Source organism: Rissa tridactyla, chromosome 13 (assembly GCF_028500815.1).
Source record: "Rissa tridactyla isolate bRisTri1 chromosome 13, bRisTri1.patW.cur.20221130, whole genome shotgun sequence".
Classification (NCBI taxonomy): domain Eukaryota; kingdom Metazoa; phylum Chordata; class Aves; order Charadriiformes; family Laridae; genus Rissa; species Rissa tridactyla.
Window position 1 is genome coordinate 3,025,748 of NC_071478.1, and position 24,514 is coordinate 3,050,261.

The 24,514-nt window shown below is 60.9% G+C and overlaps 1 protein-coding gene across 1 annotated transcript; it reads right to left on the reverse strand.

Moving 5' to 3' along the window:
- Window positions 1–7,047: 7,047 nt before the first annotated feature.
- Window positions 7,048–23,865, reverse strand: SEZ6L (seizure related 6 homolog like). The gene is given in 18 exon segments (XM_054219655.1): window positions 7,048–7,077; window positions 7,400–7,502; window positions 7,752–7,866; window positions 8,010–8,042; window positions 8,774–8,968; window positions 9,199–9,390; window positions 9,502–9,696; window positions 10,930–11,126; window positions 13,399–13,537; window positions 13,629–13,823; window positions 14,876–15,042; window positions 15,900–16,065; window positions 16,509–16,694; window positions 17,277–17,469; window positions 22,631–22,764; window positions 23,025–23,742; window positions 23,744–23,812; window positions 23,815–23,865. Coding segments are annotated over 18 exon segments (3,078 nt in total).
- Between the last annotated feature and the right edge of the window lie 649 nt (window positions 23,866–24,514).

Here is a 24,514-nt window from a genome sequence, read left to right on the forward strand (position 1 = left end):
GGTGCAGAGGCACCGAGGGGGATGCAGGAGGACGTGCAGGGAAAACGGGCTCCGAGGATACAGGTGCTGGGGGCTGCAGCAGTCAGGATGCAGAGGATGCTGGCCCCGGGGGTTGCTGGCCCCAGGGGTGGGAGCACACAGGGATGCAGGCACCCGGGAGACAGGATACTGGTTCCAGGGACGCAGACTATTAGGGATGCAGCAGCTGGGATGTGCGGGATGCTGGCTCCAGGGGTGCAGGGAGTACTGGCTGCAGGGATGCAGGCACCTAGGGATGCAGCACCCGGGATGCAGGGATTGCTGGTCCCCAAGGATGCCTGCATCTGGTATGCAGGGGACAGGAGCACCCAGGGAGGCAGTGCCTGAGATGCAGCCAGCCAGGGATGCCTCAGCAAGGATGTGAGGGCGTGCTGCAGCACCTGAGGTGGGGGGAAGCTGCTCCCGGGGGTGCTGGCTGCCAGGATACAGGAGATGCTGTCCTGGGGGGCTGGGGGCACCTGGGATGCAGCCCCATGGATGCAGATGCCTGGGGAGGCAGCCCCCAGGGTTGTGGGCACTCCCAGGGGGTGGCAGAAGTGTCTGAGTGACCCCCCCCCCACCTCCGCCACCGCAGCCAGTTCCTGCCCTTCCAGTTAGGAAGGTCCCTCGGATGGTAAATGACAACCTGTCTGCTGGCATCTCCTGTTCCCATTCCCGCTGCGCTGCGGCGCTTCCTCCCTCCGTCAGGGCTGAGGTTCCTGGGCCATGGGAGCTTCAGCTCCTGGAATTTCCCTTTGAGAGCCCACAGGCAGCGGGTGCAGGAGCTGCAGAGCCCTGGCAGTGCCCGGCCGTGTCTAAGAGCAGCAGCTCAGCGCTTGGAGCAGACTGCGAGCGCAGCCAGCCCCACACACACTGGGCTCCAACCAGTTCAACCAGCCTGAGAGGGCTGACAAAACCTTCCCTTTCCAAGCTGACCTTGCACACATCCACGCTTTGGCCCTATGGAAAAAGAGGAGAGCAGCTTTGCCGGTTGGCTGTAGAGGAAGTAAAATTTTTAGCAATTTGGGGTGTCCCTTATCAACTCAGGTGCTGGTGGAGGAACAGTTTGTCTTCAGCCTTGCTGCTGCCTGCTTCTTGCTTTTTTTCCTCCCCAGCCCTTTTCCCATTCACCTAAGGGAATACTGTCAAATCCGTGGGCCCCAAAATTCCAGCCCTCCCTCCACCGTTCCCATTGGTGCCGGATGAGCCGCCGTGTCGAGCTGAGAGTGGGCAGAGCCCGGGTGCGGGCAGAGCGCTGGCAGCGCTGCCCTGGCCCTGTGGCAGGGTGCCACGTGGAGCTGCGTGGGACACGTGTCACCGCTCCCAGCGCGGGGGAAGCCCTGCCTTGTTTCGCAGGTTCCCTGCGTGCTGCAGGTAGCCAGCCTGCCCGTCTGCCACCGTCACGGCTCGAGCTGGGCTTTAGGAGTGAAAGAAGGGCTCTGCTCAGCCCCTCAGGTGTGTGTCCATGCTCTGGAGCAACTTCATCCCCGGCTACTGCAGACCTAAGCAAGCCGCACCTTGTTTTCTGCCCTGTCACATTCTTGCCTCCTGTCTTCTCCTGTTGTTTCCCTGCTCCCACGAGCACATTCCCCATCCCAGCCCTCTCCCTGCTTTGCTCCTGCAGGGCCCTGGCAGCGCCGCATGTTGCCGGGTGAAAGGAGGGTGAGTTTATTCCTTCCTGCTCTTTCCCAGACCCTTCCCAGCCTCAGCCCGCACCTCCTGCCTGCTCTTGGCAGACGGCGCATCCTTCTATCGGCAGCCACAGACTCTGCTGGCTCTCGGCGCTGGGCTCTGGACTCTCCCATCCTTTCTCCCCTCTGCCTGCCTTCTGCTCTCTGGCCTCTCCAGTCCCTGGTCCTCAGCTCCGCCGCTCGTCTCTTCTCCACAGGACGAGCTGTCCCTCTCTTCCCTCTGCCTTTGGGGTGTCGCCTGGCTCTCTTCACCCTCCAGCGCAACAACCCCCTTCTCAACACTTCATGCACTGCAGAAACCGATCTGCTGTGCAGCCTTCCACAGCTCGGAGAGCTTGGGGGAGAGAAGGGGCAAGGGGTCTGAGGGACGGGGGTCTCATCCTGATTCCCTGCTGTGCGTTTCCTCCAGTAATGCTAAGCCTGTAACATGCAGCACAGAGACACCCTGCACCACGCATACCATGCATGTCCCACGCTGAGGGTGCAGGGACCCAATGCCTCTGCCCTGTGCTCCTCTGGGGGGCTGGCTGCGAGGGTTAATCCTGCTGCCATCGTCCTCTGCTTCTCAGGTCCCTCCTCTGCCCTATCAACTCCTCTCCTCCTGTTTGGCCCGGGTGATTCACCCAGCCGGGGAGCTCAGGGGAGATGTCATTGCTGTGAGTCAGGGCAGGGGCTGGGATGGCTCAGCTGGGATCCCCTGAAGCGCTGCAGGCTGGGGGGAGCGCCCCAAGCACCCACCCCGCAGCACTGCCTCTGCAGCCCCTGCTTCCACAGTGCCCAGGGATGCGGGATGCGGGATGGAGGGGCGACTGCAGGATGGAGTGCTGCTGCTGGGGCAGAGCCTGGCCCCCCTGCTGGCACCTGGGCATCAGAAAGGGTCATTGGGCTCCGGGCAGGGACAGCAAGAGTCTAGCAGGGGACAAACAGTCAGCGAGAGCAGGCTCAGGAACCGTTACACAGCAGAAAGGCTGGGAGCAGACCTGGGATGCGCTTGGCATGGCTCTGCCAGCGACACCCGGCTCAGGCACCGTTACACAGCAGAAGGGCTGGGAGCAGCCCTGGGATGTGCTTGGCATGGCTCTGCCAGCGACACCCTGGCAGGAGCCCTGTCTGCGTGGCAGCCTCCTGGCTCCGGTGATTCCTTCTCCCTTTTCCTGAGCTCCTGGGGCAGACACCGCCCGGTGTCCTCCCCTGAGCCTCTGCCAGGACACGGCTGCAGCCAAAACTGCGCTCGTGTTCTGCCAAGGCCAGGATTTCCCGGAGCGTTTAGGCTGGAGCTGGGATGGTGCTCCCGGAGGGGCCGTCCCTGTGCTCCCCGAGACAAGGAGACCCGCACCACGCAGGATCCTGTTCCCTGAGTCCCTGCCAGAGCAGCTTGTGCCCAGGCAACGTGCAGGAAGCTCAGAGCATGGCTTTATCACGCAGCCCTGCACCCCTCCCTCAGCGTTTCTTCCTCTGGGTGCTGCTCTGCAGCCGGTGGCCCCCCAGCTCTTTGCTCTTTAGTCGTATTCCACCCTGCTGCTATTTTCCGACTCTGCACTGGAGGATGCCAGCGCCAGCCCCAGGGCTCTGTCACCACTGACACCAGTGACCGTGGGCACTCGGTGGCCGGTTCCAGCCTCCTGGCTCTGAGCAAAGCCCTTAGCAGAGCCGAGGGGCTGGGGGCCGGCTGCTGCCCCAGCTCTCCATCCCCGGCACGGCTCCCCAAAACCGGCTTTTTGTTCCTGCTGAGAAATAACCCCACGATCAGGGAAGGAGCAGGAACGCAGCCAGCAAACGGCTGCGTGAAATCCTGCTAGGGAGCGCAAGCCCCCCGCGCCGGGGCAGAGCATCCCCTGGGGCTGGGCAGGGATGCTCTGCCTCACCGCCCTGCGACGCGGCTGGAGAGGAGGTGAGGTGTCCCCGAGCTCGGGTGGGTGGGCACGGGGATCCTTCGCTACGTGACTGCCGGGGGACAAGCACGTTGCCTCCTCCCGCTCGGGCTCTCCGCAGGGGAGAGGCGGGGAATGGCTGTGGCTGCTGCGCCCAGACAAAGCTTAATCCACAGCACAAAGCATGAGGCCAGAGATTGGCTCCCGCTTTACGTCACCGAGGAAGAATGGCAGCATAAAGACATTTTTTTTTTTCCCCCCTTCATTTTAATTCTCTTGCAATCTCTGTCCAAAAATAACCCAAGCTTCCTCCCCCGGGAATACTCCACATCAGAGCCTTGGCTCCTTCGCCCCCCGCCCCGTGCATTAGCCTGACAGCTGCTACATGAAGCTATTATCTTGTGTCGCATCATAACCTTTTTTAAAAGCACATTTTCAGAGTGCAGGATTATTTTATTGTTTTGTGTGGGGAGGTGCAGGGATGCACAGGAGGCCCCGGGTTTCCTGGCAGGGCAGCGGATGCTCCAAGAGAGGGAATTTCCCAGGGTGCTGGGTGGGATCCTCGTCCCCATCCCTCCCCACTGGCCATTGCCAGGGTAACCTGGCACTCTGCAGGTGTCAGGAAATGGTATTTAACCCGGCATTTCACAGTGGCCCTGCTCCTTGGCAAGGTGGCGACATCCGCCACCCTGCCACCATGCTCCCGGATAGCAGGAACCTGTTCCGCAGGCACCCGGGGGTCCCCCCGGGCAGGACCCTGCCCTGCACATTCCTGATGCTTTTCATCCTCCCCACTCCCCAGGGACGTGCCAGGGCCCGGCTGGCTCCTGAAAGGATGCTCGGGGGGGAAAACTCCTGTGGGCAAGGGGCAGAGACAAGCCCCCGCTGGAGCCGGGGGTGGAGAGGCTCCCGGGGAGACACAAAGGGATTTTTCCCACCCAGCTGCAAGATCTTCCCGAGCTGTGCCAGACAGCGTGGAGCTGTACAGGGGGCAGGCAAGGGTTTTGGGGAGCTACCCTGCCCCAGCTGCCACGTGCCCCATAGGAGCTGACGTGTGACAGCCACAGGTCATCGGGCAGCCATCGGCGAGCGGGGCACAGGCAGGATGGGTCCCCAGAGGCCCCCTGCCCTGCGGGTCTGTGCTAGCAGGGCTCCCCCGAACCTTCTGTGCATCCTCTGTGACATGGCCATGGGTGTCCAAAAGTGTCCCAGTGCCTCGGGGCAGGACCCAGACTCTCACCCAGCCCACGGGGCATCACTGCTGGGCTGGCACGGGCAGTGCTCTGGGAAGGGATGAGGCTGGGTGTGTGGGAGGGGGGGAGCCGGTGTTGGGTCCCACAGGGCGTCCGGTGGAGGAAAGATGTCCCCAGGGCCATGCCACCTCACCCTGTGTCCCAGCAGTGCTTGGCCAACTCCCTCCCATGGGAGCAGGGGGGACCCCATGGGGTTGCACCAGGGTAGGATCTGGCCCCTGGAAGCCACATTCAGAGCCAAGGCAAAGGCACCGGGTCACCGTCCCGCAGCGAGGCGTGCGATGTCCCCAGCGCTCACCCTCTCTTGCAGCGCCGCAGCCCCTGCAGCCGGCCGCGCCGTGGGCCTGCCTGCCGTTCAGGTCTCTGCAAACTTATTTCAGGCACTTAAAAATACAGAGCAATTTGTATTGAGGTTATAGTGAACGCTAGAGCTTCCCACGGAAGTATTTTATCATGTTCAAAAATATTTAATCCCAGCAATTTTCACATTGTTCTTATAAAAACAGACATGTATGAAGGGAAATGAAATGCTTAGTACATTTTTGGCACATTTTTTTTCTTTTTTTTTTTTTTTTTTTTTTAACCTTTACAAATTACAAACACACATTCATTGTTTTTAAAGGAAAAAAACTAAGTCTCAGCTGTACACTGCAGAGATGCACTAACCATCCCGAAACTAAACCAGCCTCCCGTGGTTACAATTGCAGTTCTACAAGGACAAAAGAAAGACACCAGCAGCCAAGGACACGTCGGCGGCTTCTCTCTCCCCCCCGCCCCCAGAGCCTGGCTGGAGGGGTGGCAGCGCGGAGGAGAAGATGGCCCTTTTGGGGGTCTGTGTCCCCACAGAGTGGGACCAGCCCCGCCAGTGTCCGGCTCTGGCAGAAGTGAAGGCAGCGAAGGCGCGCAGGGGATGCTGAGGCTCGAACTGGGTTTCGCTTGGGGTGGGACCAGCTTTGATGGGCTGATTTCTGCCTGTTTTGCTCCCCCCCGGGCTGGTCTCCCACGCTGGAGCCCGGCCACGCTGTCTACTTGCCTTTCCTTCCCCAGTACACCTCCACCTTCATCCCCTTGTCCGTGCCCTGCCCAGCAAGGTGCCAGCCCCGGGGGGGTTTGGGTGGGAGCTGCAGACGCGGGGGGGTCTGGGCAGGGCTGCGATGCCCCCATCCCTGCCCGGTGCTGTGCCGGCACGGCTGCCCGCACACCGGGGCGGGTGCTGGACCCTCCTGCGGCCAAGGGGATCTCGGCAGCTGGCGGGAGCGGTGGCAGGGAGCCCAGTCCGTCCTGCTTACCCTGAGATGCTACCGGGGGGGGAAAAGGGGCGACCTCTGGCCATTAGCGGGACCGGGGCTTTCCTGGCAAGGGTGACGGTAAGTGTTATGAAAGAGGAATGACTGATGTGAGCAAAGGGATGCCGGCCGCTCCGCTCCCTGTGCCCAGGGAGGCTTCCCACGGCTCCCAGGCTGGGGCGGGGTGTGGGGGGGTCGCTGGTTAATGCTTCTCCGTAAAGCTGCAAGTCCTGGTTTGCTGGCTCTCCAGCATCCAAAGCAAAGCAGGAAAAGAAAGCGGGATGTACCTGGTGCGTGCCGGGCTGTCCCCTGCTCCCCGGGCACGGCCAGCGGGGCTCCGCACCAGCCGGCAGCTTTCCTGAGCCACAGTCCGCTTCCCCGCAGCGAGGACTGTCCCTGCACCCATGGCACACAAGACCCTGAGCCCCCAGCTGCGGCTCCCACTGGGGGCGAGGGGAACCGGGAGCTGCGGGATGGGGAGGGCAGGACCCTGCGGCAAACCCTGCGCCTACCTCAGCTCCCAGCAATCAACTGCAGGCTCTTGCAATGGAGACATTTTTAATTTTTAACAACATCAGAAACCGCAAAAATCCCCCTGCGTGTGCGTGGGCAGTGCTGGGGGATGTGCCACCGCGCGGGGGCGGGGGACACAGCGGGTACCCCCACGTCATCCCGGCCCTCGCCGGGACCCAGCTCTGCCCCAGCTCCCGCTGCTGCCTGCGCCCGGGGCTCCGCAGCACACCTATCGCAGTTTAAATAGAATAAATACAGTGAAGAAAACAGTAAAATCTTCAATAAAGAGGCAAAAGGAAAGACAACAGCAGGTCCAGGGGTCCAACCAAACTCCACGTGGTCTCTGGATTAGTTACTGAGGAAGTTCTATGAGAGCACATTAAGTTCGCAGCCGGAGACTCTCTTACCGCTGTCCTTATATCGAAACTTCGTATTCTCTCGTTTCCTGAAAAGCAGGAAAAGCCAGTTGAGGGCAGCAGCTGCGTTTCAGGATAATTCCCCATTCCCGGGCGGCAAGAGAGGCCCTGGGCGTTGTTTTGCTCTCGCGAAAACGGTGCCCTCCCAGCCTGGACCGTCAGCCCCCTCTGCCTCCCTGCCTGCCGGAGCCCCCCCAGCCCCCCTGGAGACGCAGACAGGGACGGAGCCTCCCGTTACTCTGTGCGCCCACATCAGGACGGCTTGACTCATCCTATTGCCACACGCCCGGCGAAACCCCCGCTTCCCCATCAGGACGGTCCCCAGGGAGGCAAGCGCGCAGCAGGACTCACCCCTGTCTCATAAATCGGGTTGTCGAACTCCGTTTCTACCGTGATCTGGCTGTAGGGGTGGGAGTACATGAGGGGCAGGCGGAGGCTGGAGTAGTACCGACACCTGCGGGGGAGACGCCGGAGTCACTGGGCTGCACGGCACCACCCCAGAGCAAAGCACGGCCAGCCCCGTCCTCCCACGTCCCCCCCATCCCAGCTCCCCACCAGTGCCCCAGGGAGCCCGGAGCGAGAGCTCGGTGCCCGGCTCCCCAGGACGGTGCCTGGGGCGTGTGGCCAGCGAGGGCACGGCGATGCTGAGCCACGTCACCATGGGGGTCTGCCACCGGCCCCCCCGCCCATCTGCAAGCCCAACCTTGTGAGATAGATGTAGGCTCCTCCCAGCAGCAGGGAGATGATCAGCACCGGGATGAATATGGCTAAGGCCATATTTCCCCCCTCGAGCGATGTCTCTGCAGCAGCTTCTGCTACTAAAAGGACAGGATCTGTTATGGTGGCATTTGCAAGCACCTTGTGATCCCCCCTGTGCCCCTGCTCCCCCGCTCCCTCCTCCCGGGCTCCACGCAGGCTCTGGCTGAGGGCCGCGCGCGGGGCTCAAACACATGTCACTCACCTTCCAGAGCATGTTCAAAGCTGTCTTGATTCACTGGAAGAGAAATGGAGAGTTACCGGTACGTAACTGGGTTTGACTGGGTGCCGGCAGCTGTTGGCTGCGCGGGCAGCCCAGGCCCGGGGTCTCCCTGCCCCGTTTGGCCCCAAGCCACGCTGCAAACTTGTGGTTTTTAATAAACTCTCTGTCTCTGTAAGCGATGGCATGGGACTGAGCGGGCTGGGCAAGCGAGACACCGGCAGGACGGCTCTGCCTGGGGCGGTGGTACCCTCCAGAGAGCCCTGTTCCCCAAGAGACAAGGTCTCCACGTAGTCCCATTAAGTAGTAATTAAGAACAATTCCTCCCTGAAGTTTAGTGGCGATGGGAGGACTGTCCTGTGCCCAGAAAGTGCACTAAACCCTTATTTATCCCAGTGCCCAGGGCGTTCCCCGGGGCTGAGCTCTCCCATCTCAGTGGGTCCCCAAGGAGAGCATCCCTGCCGAGCCTGGGCAAACCACTATGGGAAGCAACAAAGCAAGGAAAGCAGATGACGCCCTGCATGGCCCACACCATCAGCATGGTGGCCAGAAGGTTTGCTCCCCCTCCCTGGGTCGCCAGAGCTCGCTCAGCACAAATCCAGAAAAGCACCCAGGTTTCAGATGAGTTTCACCCCCAGCTAGAGAACCGCCGGGAGTCTGCAGCCAGACAAAGGTCCCTGGGCTGGCCCGGGTTGGGGACCGAGGCTGTGGCTGCCCCCATGACCCCCCCAGCCACCCCACGCCGTTACCTTTGCAGATGGGCAGGGGTCCGCTCCAGTGGGACGGCTGGCCCAGGATGCATTTGATGGTAACTTCCCCCATGAGCTCAAAGCCCTCATAGCACATGAACGTCAGGGACTCTCCTGGCAAGTAGAGGCGCTTATAAAGTATTTGGTAGCCGTTTTCTGGCAGTCCTGGGTTATCGCAGGCCAGCGACTCCTCGGCTGAAAGGGAACACATCCCGGGGTGAGCCCCAGGGCTTGGACTGCCAAGGGAGAGAAGGAGCCTGGGAGGCAGCGGGCAAGCACCTGAGATCTCACCCCATCCCGCTTTCACGTAGCTCAAAGCTCTGCCCCACCCCGCGAAGCTAGGGAAGGTCTCGTCTGCAGGAAAGGGCTTCCCAGGACCCCCCCGAGCAGAGGAGCCGGGCTGCGGGAGGGCAGGAGGAACTTACAGACGCAGTGCGGGAGCCGCGAGGTCCAGATGGGCGTCCCCGTCTCGCGGCTGTAGCAGGTCAGCAGCGAGCTGCCCTCCAGCACGAAGCCGGGGTTGCAGGTGTACTGGATGGTGGTCCCCACCAGCAGCACGGGGTCGGAGATGAGGCGGGTCGAGTGCTCCACCTCCCCCGGGTCCGTGCAGTACATAACTGGGGAAAAGAAGGCGTCTGAGTGGGGCAGCGTGGACCAGCAGCTGTTAAAAACTGGTGTGGGTCACCGGAATGCGATGGGGACAGCAGCATGTTGCTCGGGGCACTTACTCTTTTCGCAGAAGGGGGGGTCGCTGCTCCAGCTGAGGTCCCACTGGCAGGTGAGGGTGTCACTCCCCACGATATCGTAGCCCGGGTCGCACTGGTAGGTGATCTTGGCCCCTCTCACCAGCTCCGTGTGCGACGTGGTCTTCCAGCCGTTCTGGATCTCGGGCAGGTCGGAGCAGGAGTCATTGCGGGACACCTCTGCAGCCAAGAGAGATGCTGACCGTCACCCACCGAGCGAGACTCCACGGCGCAGCCCTCCACGGAGCCACTGCACGTGGACACACGGCTCGTCGCTGAATGCCTGTCGCTCCCCGAGAGCTCTCCAGCCCCATGCACCGCAAACAGCAGGGCCACAGCTGGCAGCCCTGTCCACGGGTGGCATCCCCGGGCAGAGGGAAGGGGCAGCAGTGGGTAACGGGGGCTCTTTGAAGCCTCCCCAGCCCTGACCCTAAAACCAGGCAGAGAGCTGTGCTGATGAAAACAGGGCACTACCTTTGCTGGGGTCAGGACAGAAGGAGCAACCCGGGAACACCAGGCTGAGCTCTGGCTGCAGGCGCAGGAGAGGAGCAGTCCTGCTCCTCAGATGCCGCGGTCATGGCATGCCTGGTTTGCTCCGGTGAGGGGTTTCTGCCCTGCTCCCCCCAGCCCCGTGCCCACCAAACGCTGTGCCCAGCGCCAAGCGTGCGCTGCAGTGCACCCGGGATAGGACCTGCAGCCTCACAGGTGATCTGCATTGCAGCTTGCTCTCTGTCGTAGCCAGAGCTGTCAGCAATGGAAAGAAAACACGCTTGGAAGAAGTCTGGCAGGGGAAGACGGGTCAGAGGAGAGGCAGGCAGCAAGGCCACAGGCAGCTGCGGGGAAGAAGCGCCCTTCCCAGTCCTTGTGCCTTCCTTGGGCATCAGCCGCCCCGGTCTAGCAGACATGGCTGCACCGAAGGACGATGTGAACAGACGTCTCCAGACGTAGTCTAAGCCTCTCTGGAGCAAGGAGCTGTGAGCCGGGAATGTCCATCTCAGGAGCCCACCCGGGGACTGGCTTCCGTGACCTCTCCTAGGAGGACACTTCGCTGCAGTGCCTCAGTACCATCAGCTTCATGCCTGACGGAGTGTGCGTGGCGGGGATCCTGCAACCCTGTTTCCAGCAATTTCTTTCCCTGTTCTGCTTTGCAGACCGGGGCTAACAGGGACCAAAAATGCCACTGCCTTCTTGCCAGCCTGGAAGAGGGGAGGCATACGGGGACACCCCAGAACTGACTGACCCAGAGACTTGCAGTGGGGCTGGGGGGTTCTGCAGGAACTCGGTGGGATGTGGAGAGGAGTCACATTCTCCTTGCTTCCAAACCTGGCACCTGGACAACCTGGTCCGGCTGTGTCATGGTCCTCACCTGCACTGCAGTGGCAGGGGAGGCACCCAGCACCCCGCTCTCCCTACCTATGTAGTTCATGATGAATCCTTGCCCCTTCCCAAAGATGAGCCCGGCAGGATCTGAGTGGAACTGGATGGTGAGGTCGGGGCTGGAGGAGTAGAGCTTCTGGGGACCGCTGCTGCCGACGTACTGCCCCAGGATGCGGGCGGTGAGCTCGTCCCCATCATAAATGGTGAGAATGTCGCTGTTGGTGAGGTTCAGGCTGGAAAGGAGAGCTTGGTTAGAGAGCAGCTTGGGCAGGGAGCCCAGGCAGGACACGACAGTGTCGGGCTTAAGGAGCAGCCGGGTGGCGACCTGCCCCGGCGCTGCAGTGCAGCGAACCTGCCTCGCGTCCCGTCCCCATCCCTGTCCCTGTCCCCATCCCCAGGCAGGCTGGGCAAGCACGGTGATGCTGGCCTGTCCTGGATGGGTCAGCGGTGCTGGGGGTCAAACGGCAGCCCCATAACTCGCCCAGGCTCCCTCCTCCCTGCCGGCAGCGGTGGGTGGCTCGGGAGGGAGCGAGCCCTCGCCCGCCGCCCCGAATGCCGGGGAGGTGCCGGCGGCTCCGTGGGGCAGGGCGGCCCCAAGCCCCGCGGTGGGGTGACACCAGCTTCACCAGACCCTGCCCCACGGCGTGGAAAAGCCCAGCCCCACGGCGGCTGTGTCCCCCCCCGCGCCTCTTCACGCGTTGCTGCAGCGCCGGTGGCCGCGGCCAGCAGAGAGCAGTGGCGGCCCGCGGATGGCGCAGGGAAGCGGAGCGGGGAGGGCTGGCGTCCTGCCGGGCGGGCAGGGCAGGCAGGGCAGGCAGCAAACCCTGCTCCAGAGCCAGCGCCAGCACCGGCAGCAGCCTCCATCCACCCCCGTTGCAGCAGGGATGCGGCTGCCCCCCGGCCGGGAGGGGACAAGGGACTCTCTCCTCGCTCCCAAGCAAAGGGCAGGCAAATGGGCTGCGCATCCCCGGGGGAAATATTGCTCCGGGGCTGCCATCCCTGCTGCCAGGCTGTTTCTTTTGCCTCTGCAGCCCCTGCAAGCCCCCACCGCTGGCTGCCTGCTCGGTGCTGGTAGCGGTAGCGTGGGTGAACCGATGGGATCAACCCCAAGGATGGGCACAGGCATCACCTTCCCCTACTTGCCACCCTGCCTCATCCTGCGTGCCAGCGTGGCTCACCAGTGCTGGGGAGCACGGCCAGCACCCAGCACTCTGCTAGTGGGCGTCTCAGGAAGGGCAGCAAGGGCTTGGGGCAGGGACACCACGTCCTGCCCTTCCCCATGGGGGAGAGGGGCAGGGGGAGAGCACCAGGATGCTCCCAGCCCCACAGGAGGAGCCTCCACCATGTTAGAGGCTTGAAGTAACTTTCCCAGCCAAGCCTGCACTCCTGTACACGGGGGAGGATCTGGCTGGCTGTACGTGCACAGTACCCGTGGGCCCAGGAGACACTCGGTCACTGCGGCACCCCTGCCCTGCGCATCTAATTCAGCCTTGTTTGGAGACGCCTGAGCTGATCCCCAAACGTTTTATTAAGAATGTTCCTGGAAGGCGCCCAGCTAATCCCCGTGGCAAGCTGACATTTGTAGTAAATCTCTGCTCTCTGTCAAACATGATTTTCTCAGTGACATTTATGTCTGATGACTTCAAATCACTTGGCCTCCAGTTCTGCTCAGCCCGAGCACCCACAAAGCCGGGAGAGGTGCACTGGGAGCTCCGACTTGTGACTGTAGAAAAAGCTTTAAAATCCTTATGACTCTAAGCCCTACTTGAAACATGCCCTCCTCTTGAAAACCCAAAATAGCATTGAAGGAGATTCCCTTTGCATCGGCAGCATTATCACGCCAAGGGCCTCCAGCCTGGCTTCAAATCCCCTACCCCTCTAACCCCCGGCATGTGCAGTGAGTGCTGCGGTGCCTGCTCCCCGCTGCTTTCTGTGCCGTGTCGCTGAATGGCACAGGAGTGGGCTGGCTGTCAGGAGGGGAACGGACACATTTTGTGAAGACAGGTTGGTCCCACAAGGAAAAGAAGGCAGGGCACAGGACTGAGGGCCGGGCAGAGCCTCCCCCTGCCCCTTGCCCTCCCTTAGGCATCCTGGTACTGCCTGTATCCCATTCAGCCCAAAGACCAAGCCGAGGTTTCCAGCTCATGGATGTCCCTAGGCTTTCCTAGCCCTGAAATGAACCCAGCTCGTGATGGTGCTGTGTGTCACTCCCAGTTGCGTGTGTCTGTGTGCTCCCTATGACTTTGTGCTCCCAAGGAGCTGTCTTGGGAGCAATTAACTACCGCAGTGGATGGTATAACAGCGCTTTGAACTCAAGGAGCAGCACCCAGTGCTGCCCTGGACCTCCCCCTGCATGCTGAGTACATCATAGAGGATTAGGAAAGCTCCAAGGGGGAGAACAGGGAAAGGCGTGGGTCCCTGGGGCGAGGGGAGCAGGGATACTGCAGTGAAGTGGGCTGAGCACTGTCACGGCAGAGACACACACCGAGGCCCTGGGCTACTCACAGCTGGATGTCCAGGAAAAGCCGCTTTTCCTCGCCGACATGGACCCTCCAGATGCAGTCCTCCCCTTCCGCGTAGGGCTCCGGCCAGTTTGGGGACAGGATCACCCCAGCCACGGCAGTCAGCTCCCCCCCACACATGGCTGCAGGAGGGAGAGGCAGGCAGGGCTCAGCAGGGGTGCCGGGGGTGTTTGTGCCCGCCGCCCGGCATCGCCCCGCGGCACGGGGACTGACCTCGGCACAGTGGCTCCGTGTCGTTCCAGTACGGGTCCCGCATGTTGACGCACTCGATGACGGCAGGGCCCTGCTCCAGGGAGTGCCCGGGGTCGCACGTGAACTCCACGGTGGTGCCCAGGTTGTAGGTGGGGTCGGAGGTGGTGAAGTTCCCGTTCTGGATGTAGGGCTCGTAGCAGTGGCCCCTCTCGAAGGCTGGAAGAGAAACTTCCCGTTAGCCACAGGGGCTGGCTGGGGGGAGCACTACCTTCCCCTGCTCCTCACACCCTCGGCCCCTGGGGTGATAAGCCCAGGGCTCTGCCTCCGTCCCCAGCTAGAAACCCTTCCCTCCATCCCCGCCGTGCATGCATGGCCTCTTCCACGGTGTATTTTACAGGCAATTAGGATTAACAACAGTTTATCTGCCCTGAGCCACGCAGGCTTAACCAAACCCCACTTCCATTGTGTACCAGCATCAGTAACACGCTCGCTGTGTTGCCAGTTGCTGTATTTGCTGAGCAATCTCCCCTGGGATTACTGCGCGTTATTGAGCTTGCTCAGAGGCACGGGGCTCCCGCGGGACCGATCCCGGCAGCAGGACGCACTTAAATGACAACTGGAGCAAATCCGTGTGAGCTGCCGGGCCTTGCCCAGTGCCCCGTCCCTGCCGGTCCCCGGAGGAGCCGCTGGTGGGTCTGGAGGAAGGCAGACGGGTGAGCGAGCGCTGCAGGGAGGGCAGGGGCTGGGACAGCCCCCGTCCCCGCGGCTGGCGTGGGCTCGGTACCCAGCACTACAGGGACCGAGGGAAGGGAATAGAGTGGGCTTTTGGTGGTGAGGGTCACCGCAGGCTGTGTGATTCCCACGGCACCGATGGCCTTTTCAGCTGGGGTTTGGAGGGGCCCCATCCTGGACGAGGCACCCACTGCGCCAGGGCTGCCCCACGGCAGGCTCAGATGAGTCCTGTGGACACTCAGCTTACCAACGAACTTTTCTGTTGGAATAAATGACATTTAGCTATTTCTTTTCCTATTTCTTGCTAGGCAAACCTGTTCCCCAAAGCTAGTTCAGCCCCAGGGGAGGTTTGGGTTGCCCTGTGTGCCTACAGTGACCTGGGGACAATGCCACAGTGGAGCTCCGGGTCTGCTGGTGGCGGGGGGCAGCCAAGACCCTTTCTACAGCCTTATCTCTGTTAATTGCCCAAATGTCCCGAGAGCGTTGGCTGAGGCCGGCCTGCTGCTCTTAGGGGTACCAAAATGAGAGCACATCACCTTCGAAGCGTATGTTGAAAGCCGTGGCAGCCGCCGGCTCCTCCGCGAGGAACTCGATCCTGATGGAGGAGCCGTCGCTGATCACCCCTTCGAAGGGCACGCTGTCGGCACGCAGCGAGTCGTAGAGGACGGCGGACTGGTTCGTGTCCCCGCTGTACACCACCATCCTGCACGGGAGGACACCGCACGTTACATGGGACAAGTGTCCCCACGTCCCCCCCCCAGAGCATCACCCGGCCCCTCCTCCTCGCCAGCGCCCGCTCTCTGGTGATCCTGGAATACGGCATTTTAAAGAAATTGTGCAAACAAAAATTCACCAACCAGATAAGTCTCTTTTACTGTGTCATAAACAGGGGCTTTATTCTTTGATTTTACTACAAGCCATAAACCTGCTTTACTGCCTGTTACCAGACTGAATGTTAATGCTGTTTAAACCCAAGCGCCAGCACCCTAAGTGTGTGCTTTGTGTTACGGATGCGGATAGCGGGGGATTTGCAGCTTCTTGCACCGCGGTGCTGAGCGGTGCCGGGCATCGGGTGTTCGGGGGGAGAAAAGGAGGGGTGTGACACAGCGCACTGTGTCACCCTGCAGCCAGCGGGATCAGGAGACCGGCAAGATCCCCTGGCACGAAGCGCAGGGTCTCGGGATAGCAGGGGCTGGTCCTCTTTCGGCTCAAAGACCCGTCTTGCCTCCTGAGCGCTTGAACATCTGAATCAGGATTCTCCTCTCCTGCGTCAGGAACTTTCTCTGCCCCCGTCCCCACCATCCTCTGGCTGGCAGCCTCCCTTGTGCTGCATCCCGAGCTGGGGTCGGTGCTGCCTGCGGGGACACCCGCACCCCAGGCACCGGGAGGGCAGGAGGTGCGAGGTGGGAGAGCTGAGACCATCTGGGAACTTCCAAGCTTTGTAGATGTAGCACCCAGCAAAGCTCTCCGCAGTCCCAGGGATGCAGGGATGCAGGGATGCAGGCTCAGCACAGCCCTCGCCACTGGCCAGCAGCACCCGAGCAGCTCCTGGATCCTCACCTGTCCTTCTCTGTCAACAGGAGCTTCTCGAAGTGCAGGTGCAGCTTCTGGCCCGGGGGGGCCCCGATCGCCCACACGCAGTACATGCTGCTGGACTGGTTCCCCGTGTAGCTGGGGGAGAGGACGCGGCCGATGGTGGCATTGTGGACCGTCCCGCCGCAGGGCGCTGCCAAGACAGAGCACAGCCCCGCTGAGACGGGCAAGGAGACGGGGCAGGGCAAAGGGGACGGGCAGGGGTTCGCGCTTGGGGCTTCTGCACAGCAAAGGGGATGAACACCCCCCCCCGATGCCTGCCCAGCTCTTCTCAGCACTCTTTAATGCATGAACCTCTTGCCTGGCTTGGCTTTGCTTTGTTTTATGTATACGTATATATGCTCACACATTAAATCTGTAATTTCCTTTCCGCTTAATTAGGAAGCAGATTCTGCTGCCATTGGCGTGCAAACCCGCGGTACCTCGGGTTGTGCTGCGCGCAGCGCTGGGCGTTGCTTTCACCCTCCCCCAGGGACCGCATTCAACACACGGCGCAAAGAAAGCAACTCTAATTTTTTTTTTTCTTTGGGGATCCCAGTCTCTCTTAGCGCTGAGGCTAATTAAGGAGGACCGTACCTGAGCAGATTGGCTCCGGGCTGCTCCAGTGCGGCCTCGATGCGTTAATGCAGGTAAGCACCCTGGGACCCTGCAGCTCGTAGCCCAGGTGACAGTGAAAATGAGCAATTCCACCCGAGTGCAAATCCATCACGGTGACGTCTCCGAAATCAGGTCTCCGGGGAAAGTTGCAGCTCAGCATAAACACTGGAACAAGCAGAAGCATTTCAGAGCTTAGGGCTTGTCTGCTCCAAGCCACCCTGCAGTCGGTGGCAGGGGGGGAGCGCTGGGGACACGCTGGATGTGCCCACGGTGGCACGGACAGACCTCGCCGCACAGAGCACAGACAAACCACCACGCTGCTGCTTCTCCACCTGTTACTGCTTTTGCTCAGACCCAGTTTCTATTTCAAAAAGAATTTTCTTGAACTCGTCTATTTTTTATAGCTCTTCAAGGAAAAAAAATAGACTTGCAGCCTGAGCCTGTGCAGGAAGAGCTGCTGCACGGGGACAGAAACGGGGCAAGGCAGATGTGAGGAGCAGAGCCAGCGCGGGGGTCCGGGACATCGGTGCACATTGCACCCTCTGCTCTGGGGAAAACACAGGCTGCCGCCCGACCCACCCCAGACGATGCTCTGAGCATGGACACGCAGCAAAACAGGAGCCCGGCTGGGCTGCCAGGGAAGAGCCTGGCATCCTTCCACCCCTGCAGCCCGGTGGGGCCGAGCCCCACGGGACTGACCCCCCAAACCCACCCCTCCTCGCGCATCCATGTCAGAGAGGCACCCACCCTGGTAGTGGAGCTGGAAGGTCCCCACCACCTCATCCTGGAAGGTGCGGAAGTAGACAGAGATGGTGTTGGTGGGGCTGCGGATCACCTGGCCCTCCACCAGCAGGGTCTGGTTGGCCAGGACCACCAGGGCATCGCCGTCCACCCCACGGATGGAGAGCACCTCCCCGTCCGACAGGTTCACGCTCTTCACCTGGGCGGGAGCAGAGACCTGTGAGCTGCGGGGGCGAAGCTGGGGGTCCCGACGGGGTGCAGGTGACCAGACATGTCCCAGCCCCAAACACCCGCGGCGCCCGCAGAGCATTGCACCGCCGCAGCCTTCCCTCCGCACCGCTCCCAGCGCTGGGGGCTTGCTGCAGACAGAAACTGCTCGTTCAGCTGCCATGGAGCAACCTGTGCCCTGCGCGAGCCCGGGGCCCCCCGTGACCACCGACCCCTTCTCCCTCCCCTGGGACAGCAGGCGCAGGCAGGATGCTTGAAAGGATTTCAAAGCAGGATGCTCCTGTGCGGCACGAGTTGACCCATCTCTGCTTCCCTGCTGAAACTGCGGATTTGGGCAGGGGGGTCGAGGAGGTGAGGGTGAGACAGGACAAAGACGGAGGGGTCCCATAAGTCACTGGTTATGGTAGTGGTGATGCTCCAACTCCACTCGCATCAGCCCTGGGAGCAGACCTGCATCTCAGGGCACCACGGCACAGAACATGGCCATGGCCAAGGCTCACTGGTCCCAGCCAGGGCTGGACAATTTGGCACAGATCTGCAACACAAGCGGGGTATTTTGTAGGGCTTGGTGCTCACCATCCACCCCGTGCAGCTCCCCGGGATCCCTCACCCACACACGGCAAATGCGTCTAATGAGCAGTCCCAAAAGGCTTTAATTATTATTTGGAAATAGCTGAAAAGTAACCTCACATTTACATTTCACGTCCATTTAGCGCAATAAATGGGCTCATATTTCAGCAGAAAGATGCTCATCAGATCATTTGTTTCCTTAAGTGTGCGAGGACCAGGGCTCTATATTTAGCACACACCACAGCCTTAGCCCGTGATTGCGAGCGCTCCCGACGATGTTGTGACTAGGAGGATTTGTTGCTGTTGTCACAACCCTGCCCGTCTTCCCCACCCAGCGCACCAGGCGGGGATGTGCCCGGCTCTTGGGCCGCCGGTACCGCGCACACAGCCACCCGCGGCGCTCGGCATCCTCCGGCCTTCTGCTGGAAGAAGTGAGGCTTCAGGAGAAACGACCCCGACCCCATCAGGTAATTCCCTGCCTGCCCCGAAGGTCCGTAAACCCTGAGCAGTGCCTGGAAAAGCCTGGTCCTTGCTGTGGGGCTGGGCCGAGCAGCTCCCGGCGCCTTGGGTCACCCCAGCCCATGCTTTTAACCCAGGAGGAGCTGATTTTGCCTTATTTTGCGGCAGGGTCACTGCAGAGAGTTTCTGGTCCTCACCACAGGGAAACACAGTCCTGGGTCCTCACGGGTGCCGCAGGGTGCATCGGAAACACGGGGCAAGTGCCTGTCCTGGACCCTGACCTATCCTGGGTCATTTCTTCTTCCCCAGGTTTTGCCTTGAAAACGTGCCTCCCCAGCACAGCACACACACCTCGCGTCTGGTGGGATGGCTCAGATCTAATTGTTAATAAATTTAATGAAGGAAACGTTATCGGGGATGAATTATTGGGAGCGTGGGATCCAGGGATGCTAAGTGGGCTTACGTACAACGCTAACGACTGTCCCCCAGCTCCCACCGGGGCAGAGTTTTGCTTCCTGAGCTGGGTCTGAATCACTGCAAAGACGTTTCCAGGGTGTTTGTAACACATTTTGTTCCAAAATCACCCAAAGACAAACCGGCTCCCCAGCCAGCTTCCTCCAGTGATGACTGGTCTCCAACACGCTAGCGAGCACCAAATCACCCCAGCAAACGAGAAAGAGAATGGATCAGGAGTGCCATCGGAGCAGCCGACTGCAGCCGAGCTGTTCTGCTCTCCCTCCCCAGTTCTGCTGCTGGGAAAGGGTTTCCGAGGAGCAGCTGGAGCAGGCAGAGCTCTGCAGAAGGGAGGGAGCCCATGAACACTGCGGCATCTCCCCGGCCCTTCGCAGGGTGCCCCGGGGTGGGGACACCGCTGGGAGCCTCCCCCTCCTGTAAAGCCGGGCTCAGAGGAGCCTGGAGCAGGGATGTCGTTGCGAAGGACCCGCAGTTCCCCGTGGCAGTGCCAGGTAGGCTGGCATCCTCAGAGGTCCCCGGCCGCTCTGGAGTAACCGGCGGGTACAGACGGATGCGGTGGCCTCGTGCCAGGGACCGTCAGCCGCTGCGAGAGGGACCATATGGGCAAATTCCTGCCAGGGGCTGGGGAGGACAAGTTCTTACTTTAATCAAAGACTGCACCAATGTCAGCTCCTGAAGTCTGTTGGGAAGACAGGAGGGATCCTCGATTCAGGCTGCCAGCCTCGCTCACCCACTAGAAAAATCTCTTTAGGGAAATGCTATTTTCCTGCCAGGAAGATTCAAGAATTTTAAAAATAAATAGAATTTAACTAAGCATTCGGAGAGCTGGCTGCTCCACGGCTCTCGGGGCTGCCATGGTGCGACCTGGCTGGTGCGGGGGCAGCCGGGGTAAGGCACAGCTCCCTCCGGGATGCTGTGAGGGGCATGGAGGGGCGCTGCCGGCAGGGACCTAAGCAGGGGCCCTGAGCTCTCACCCACCCCTGGGCAGCCCCCAGCACCAGGCAGGTTTGCTGGCAGCCTTTCCCGAGACGATGCCTGACATCCAGGCTTTGTGCCCGCTCCTCACGAAAGGCAGCTTTGCTCTGCAGCGAGCGAGGGTCTGACTCCAAAGGGCTCAAGGGAAGGAAGCGGAGGGTCCCCGGGGCCTCCTGAATGGCCCCAAGTGCCCACAGGAGCAGCCCCAGGGTGTCGTCGTCTCCTGTTACAGGGCAGGGCTGCCATACCACAGTCATTCCTGCCACACCGTGCTCTCCCATGGTCCCTGCACTGAGATGTGACCCCCTCCATGCAGGGTCAGCACCTTCCCATTCCAGGGGCTTCTCTTTTCTCCTGCAGGTGACTTTAAAAAGATTCACAGAGGTAAGAGGGAGCACTTCACCATCAGTTGCTCTGCCCTCCCCCTCATGCCACATGCTGAATCCTGAAGGAGACCTTCCCCCACGCTCTCCAGGACATCCTTCCTCTTGCCCAGCCTCTAGCAGGGCCTGCTGAGACCGTGCACCGCTCGTGACAGGGGAGCACGCCAGATCAGGCTCCACGCAGAGCCCGTCCAACCCACCTCCCCGCCCCAGAGCCAGGCAGCGCCTGCCCAGCTCCACTCCCCAGCCCAGCCTGGCTTCTCCCAAACCAGCATCCCCGAGCAGATCTGGCCTCCGGAGCTGCCAGCTTGGCCCCAGCAAATCCACGTGAAAAAAAAGGAAACCCCCACGGGTCACTTTGGCATCACACCATCCTTGCAGGAGAGCTCAGCCCCGCTCCTCCTCACCCAGCGAGGTCTTCCCTGCCCATCTCCATTACAGGAACTGCGAATTAAATCCAAATCACTTAAATGTTAACCAATTACCCACATCACGGTGAGGCAGCTGAGGAAGTCGCACTGCATTACTCCAGCACCTGCCCGATGTAATTAGCCTCGGAGCCACTGAAGCTCGTAGAGCTTGTACATGTGAAATAATTAAAAAGCGATGGAAGCGAGTCCATCAGCACTGGGCAAAACAACGGGGAGCAGCGGGGAGGTAACGGCAAAGCCTGTTCGTGACAGCGGGGAAAAGTCCCAGCCGTGGGACCAGAGCTTTCTGCACCAGCCCCACTGCTCAGGGGTGACGTCCAGGGTGGACTTGTCATTTTAAACTCAGGTTTCCATGCAAACACAGACTAAATTCCTGCCCTGCACTGTCTTTCTCCTCCATGGGCTCATCAGTATGGATTGCATGCGACATCCCCTGCGCGAACTAAAAAGAGGGGATAAATCTGTTGTCTTGCTTGCCGTGAATGCTATTTCTAGCTTCCTCGGGACATAAATCATGTCTCCGCTGCTGCCTAAATGGTTAAAAAGCCTTCTGCAGAGCTTGTTGCCTGCCGTGGCGGGTCAGACGCTCACTGATGCTGATGTGCTGGAGCACACGGGCACCTGCGGAGGGGCCCTGGGGTGGGGGGACAGGGACCACCCCCCCCACTTCCCTCCTCCCTGCTGAGCCGCTGCGCACCCTGAGGCAGGGCACGGGTGGTTTTCCTGCACTCAAGTGCCCGCAGCAGCTCCGGGGCACTCAGCGCCGCTGCCTGCAGTCCCAGGACCCATCCTCCTCCGGTTCTCACCGGTGCCCATCCATCTGGGGTGGCTCAGCCCTTCCCGGCCACCCGCGGGCATCCCGGGCACCCCAGGGGCTGTTGCCGGGCGGGCTGCACGGCGTACGCCCAGCCAGCTCCAAATGAGGCCGTGCCCAGCCAGCGCGGACCCGCTCTTGCGATTTAATTTGTCTGAAAAGCTCAGAAGCATCAACAAAGTGAAACGCAGAGCTCGGGGGAGGGTGGAGAGGCTAATTTTATGCTCCATTAAAACCTCAGCTTACAACGGAGCAGGGTCAGGAGTGGTGTCACCTGATGGATCATGGACGGAGGCGAATTTACAGCGCATCGGCCTGTCTTTAGCGCCCTGCGGATTTGGGGAGACAGAGTTAGTGCCACGGAAAAGTGTCGGAGATGCACGTATCCCAGTGCTCGCCCCTGTGCCGGTGCCAGGACAACCTCCGCAGCGGGGCTCACTGCCGCGGTGGCAGTCGTGCCACGGAGGTCAGCCCCTCCTGCCCGCCGGAGGGACGGCAGGAACAAGCTCACTGGAACTACTCCTCTTCTTAATGCACATTCTTAATTACACAGATCAAAAGTTAATGGATTTTAATTGGATGCAAACGGTGACACGGGGAAAAGACAAAAAATGAGAAAGGATTGGGCACCAGAGCGTGGAGACCGTGGACTGGTGGTGTTTGAAACGTGTTGAGGCTGGAGACAGCCCTGCTGCTTCGCCCCTTCCCACGAAGCCCGAGTGCCTTTTTTTTTTTTTTTTTTTGCAAATTGCCTGCCAGTGTCTCGTTGTTACATTAATTGCATGGCATTTTAGTGCTTTGATCATCGCTGACGTTCAGGATGTACCAGTTCCCTCGTACAGTTTATATATTACACGGCCTAAGAAAAAATCTAGTTGGTTTTTTTTTCCCTGGGAAGGGTATTTTTTTAGCAAGTGCAGGTGCCCGGGGCGGCCGTGCCTGAGGCCATGGGTGTTTGCATCCTTTGCCGCCACGGCGCAGGGGGTCTGGGCCATGGTGATCCCCCCCAACCGACGCGCTTCTCACCTGGAGCTCGACGCCGTAGCCCGTGTAGACGGTGACATTGTAGGTGCACTCCAGGAAGCTGTGCAGGGGCAGCGGGGGGTAGTCCGTGGAGTCGATGTAGCCCTCGGGGTCGTGGAAGCTCATGCTGCAGAGGACTGGGGGGGAACACGCAGCAGTGATTGCCCCAGGTACCGGCTCGCCCCACGTCCGGGTGCTCCCGCTGCCCTAAAACCCAGCACCCAGGTCCCTGCTCCAGCGGCCAACACCGCTGGGGTGCAGATTTGAGGCAGCCCCAAACCCCAAGATTTTAAGCAGCCCCAAACCCCAAGATTTTCGGCAGACCACACAGAGCTGCTCCCCGTCAGCTGCCGTAACCCCATCCCCGCACACCCCCCCGGCCCCATGCGTGGCTTACCCGGGGTGGGCTCCGTGGTTGTGACGGTGGTGGTGATGATGGTGGACGTGGTGGTTTCTTGGCTCTCTTCCCACACGGAGCCGTGCGCCTCGCTCTCCACCATACTCGTCCGGTTAACGGCGGCGGCGGCGGGAGCGGCGGTCGGAGCCTCGCCGGCACCGTCCGTGCCGTCGGGGAAGGGCCGAGGGACCACTGGTGGCAGGGTGGATGGGGAGATCTGCAGCACGGGGAGGCTGGTGGTGGCCCGACTCCCCCAGGGCAGCTCAGGGGGGCTCTGCTCTGCATCCCCCACCCCAGCCGCTGCCTCTGCCGGCACCGGCGGCTCTTGGGAGGCGGTGGGGAGCCCAGAGCCCAACGGGGTGGCTGGGGAGGCAGCCCGGGGTGGCCCTGGCAGGGCGGGCTTGGGCCTCGGGTGCTTCCTTGCTGTATTTACTTGCTTTAGAGTAGGTGGCTTTTTCTTAACAGGGAAAGTTTGTTTGTCATCAGCATCAGGGGCGGCGGTGGGGGTTGGCAGGACGTGGCTCTGCACCAGCATCGTCGTCTCCTCCGCCGCCGGGTCGGTGCTGTCCTGGGCAGGTGGCAGCAGGTTGAGGGCGGTGGCGTGTCCGAGCTCCCCGGCTCTGCTGGCCGGCTTCTCCATCAGCTCATCCGCAGCCAGCGGGTCCGGGCTGGCGGGGACCAGCGCTGCCCCCGATCCGCTGTCTGCCAAAAAAAAATGGGGAAAAAGTGGGACTTGGGCAACTCTGGGCATGAAGTTACAGCTGTGCTAGGGGCACGGAATCAGCCCCCCCCGGGGAGCCGCAGCTGATTGAACATCTGCCGCTCTCCCAAACGGGCTCATTATGGGAAAGCCATAACAAGCCTGCACCAACTCCCTGAAAGCTGTTTTTTCTGCTGAAACTCGGTGGCCTTATCTCCCCGTTTCAGAGCTGCTATTTGGTCTCTTTATCTAGAGGTCACTTTTTCAGGGAGGTTCACTTGCTCCCGCTGAGTTTGTTGCTCTGGCTCGGGCCTCTCTGAAAAGCCTTTATTTTTGCAATTGTCATCAGCAAATACGGCTATTTCAAAGCTCCTGATTAGGCGGCAGCTTTTTCCCATTGTCTTCCCCATGCTGCTGCCTGGCGGGGAACAGATGCCGATTAACCTGCTTCCTCCGGCCTCCCGCGGCAAAACACCACCCGCTTCGGCAAAGTCTCTCCTTAGGCAGCCGCAAACCTTTTGTGTTGGGCAAAGGAATGCGCGGGAAGGAAAGAGTAATCAAAGCCGCACCGCCACCGCTTCGGCCGGGGAGCTTAATTGCACGAAATACAGATTTATTCGACACCAATGCGCCTGGCTGGGCTGCGGGCCACGGTGTGAAAGAAGCTGTGAGCAGCGCCGTGGCTCTGCGAAACGCTGCAGAAAGCTCCGAGAGGCAGCGAGTCAACATTTTCCATGGAAACAGCAGTTGCCAGGGAAGGCGCTTAATGCACAGTACATAAAGACTGTCA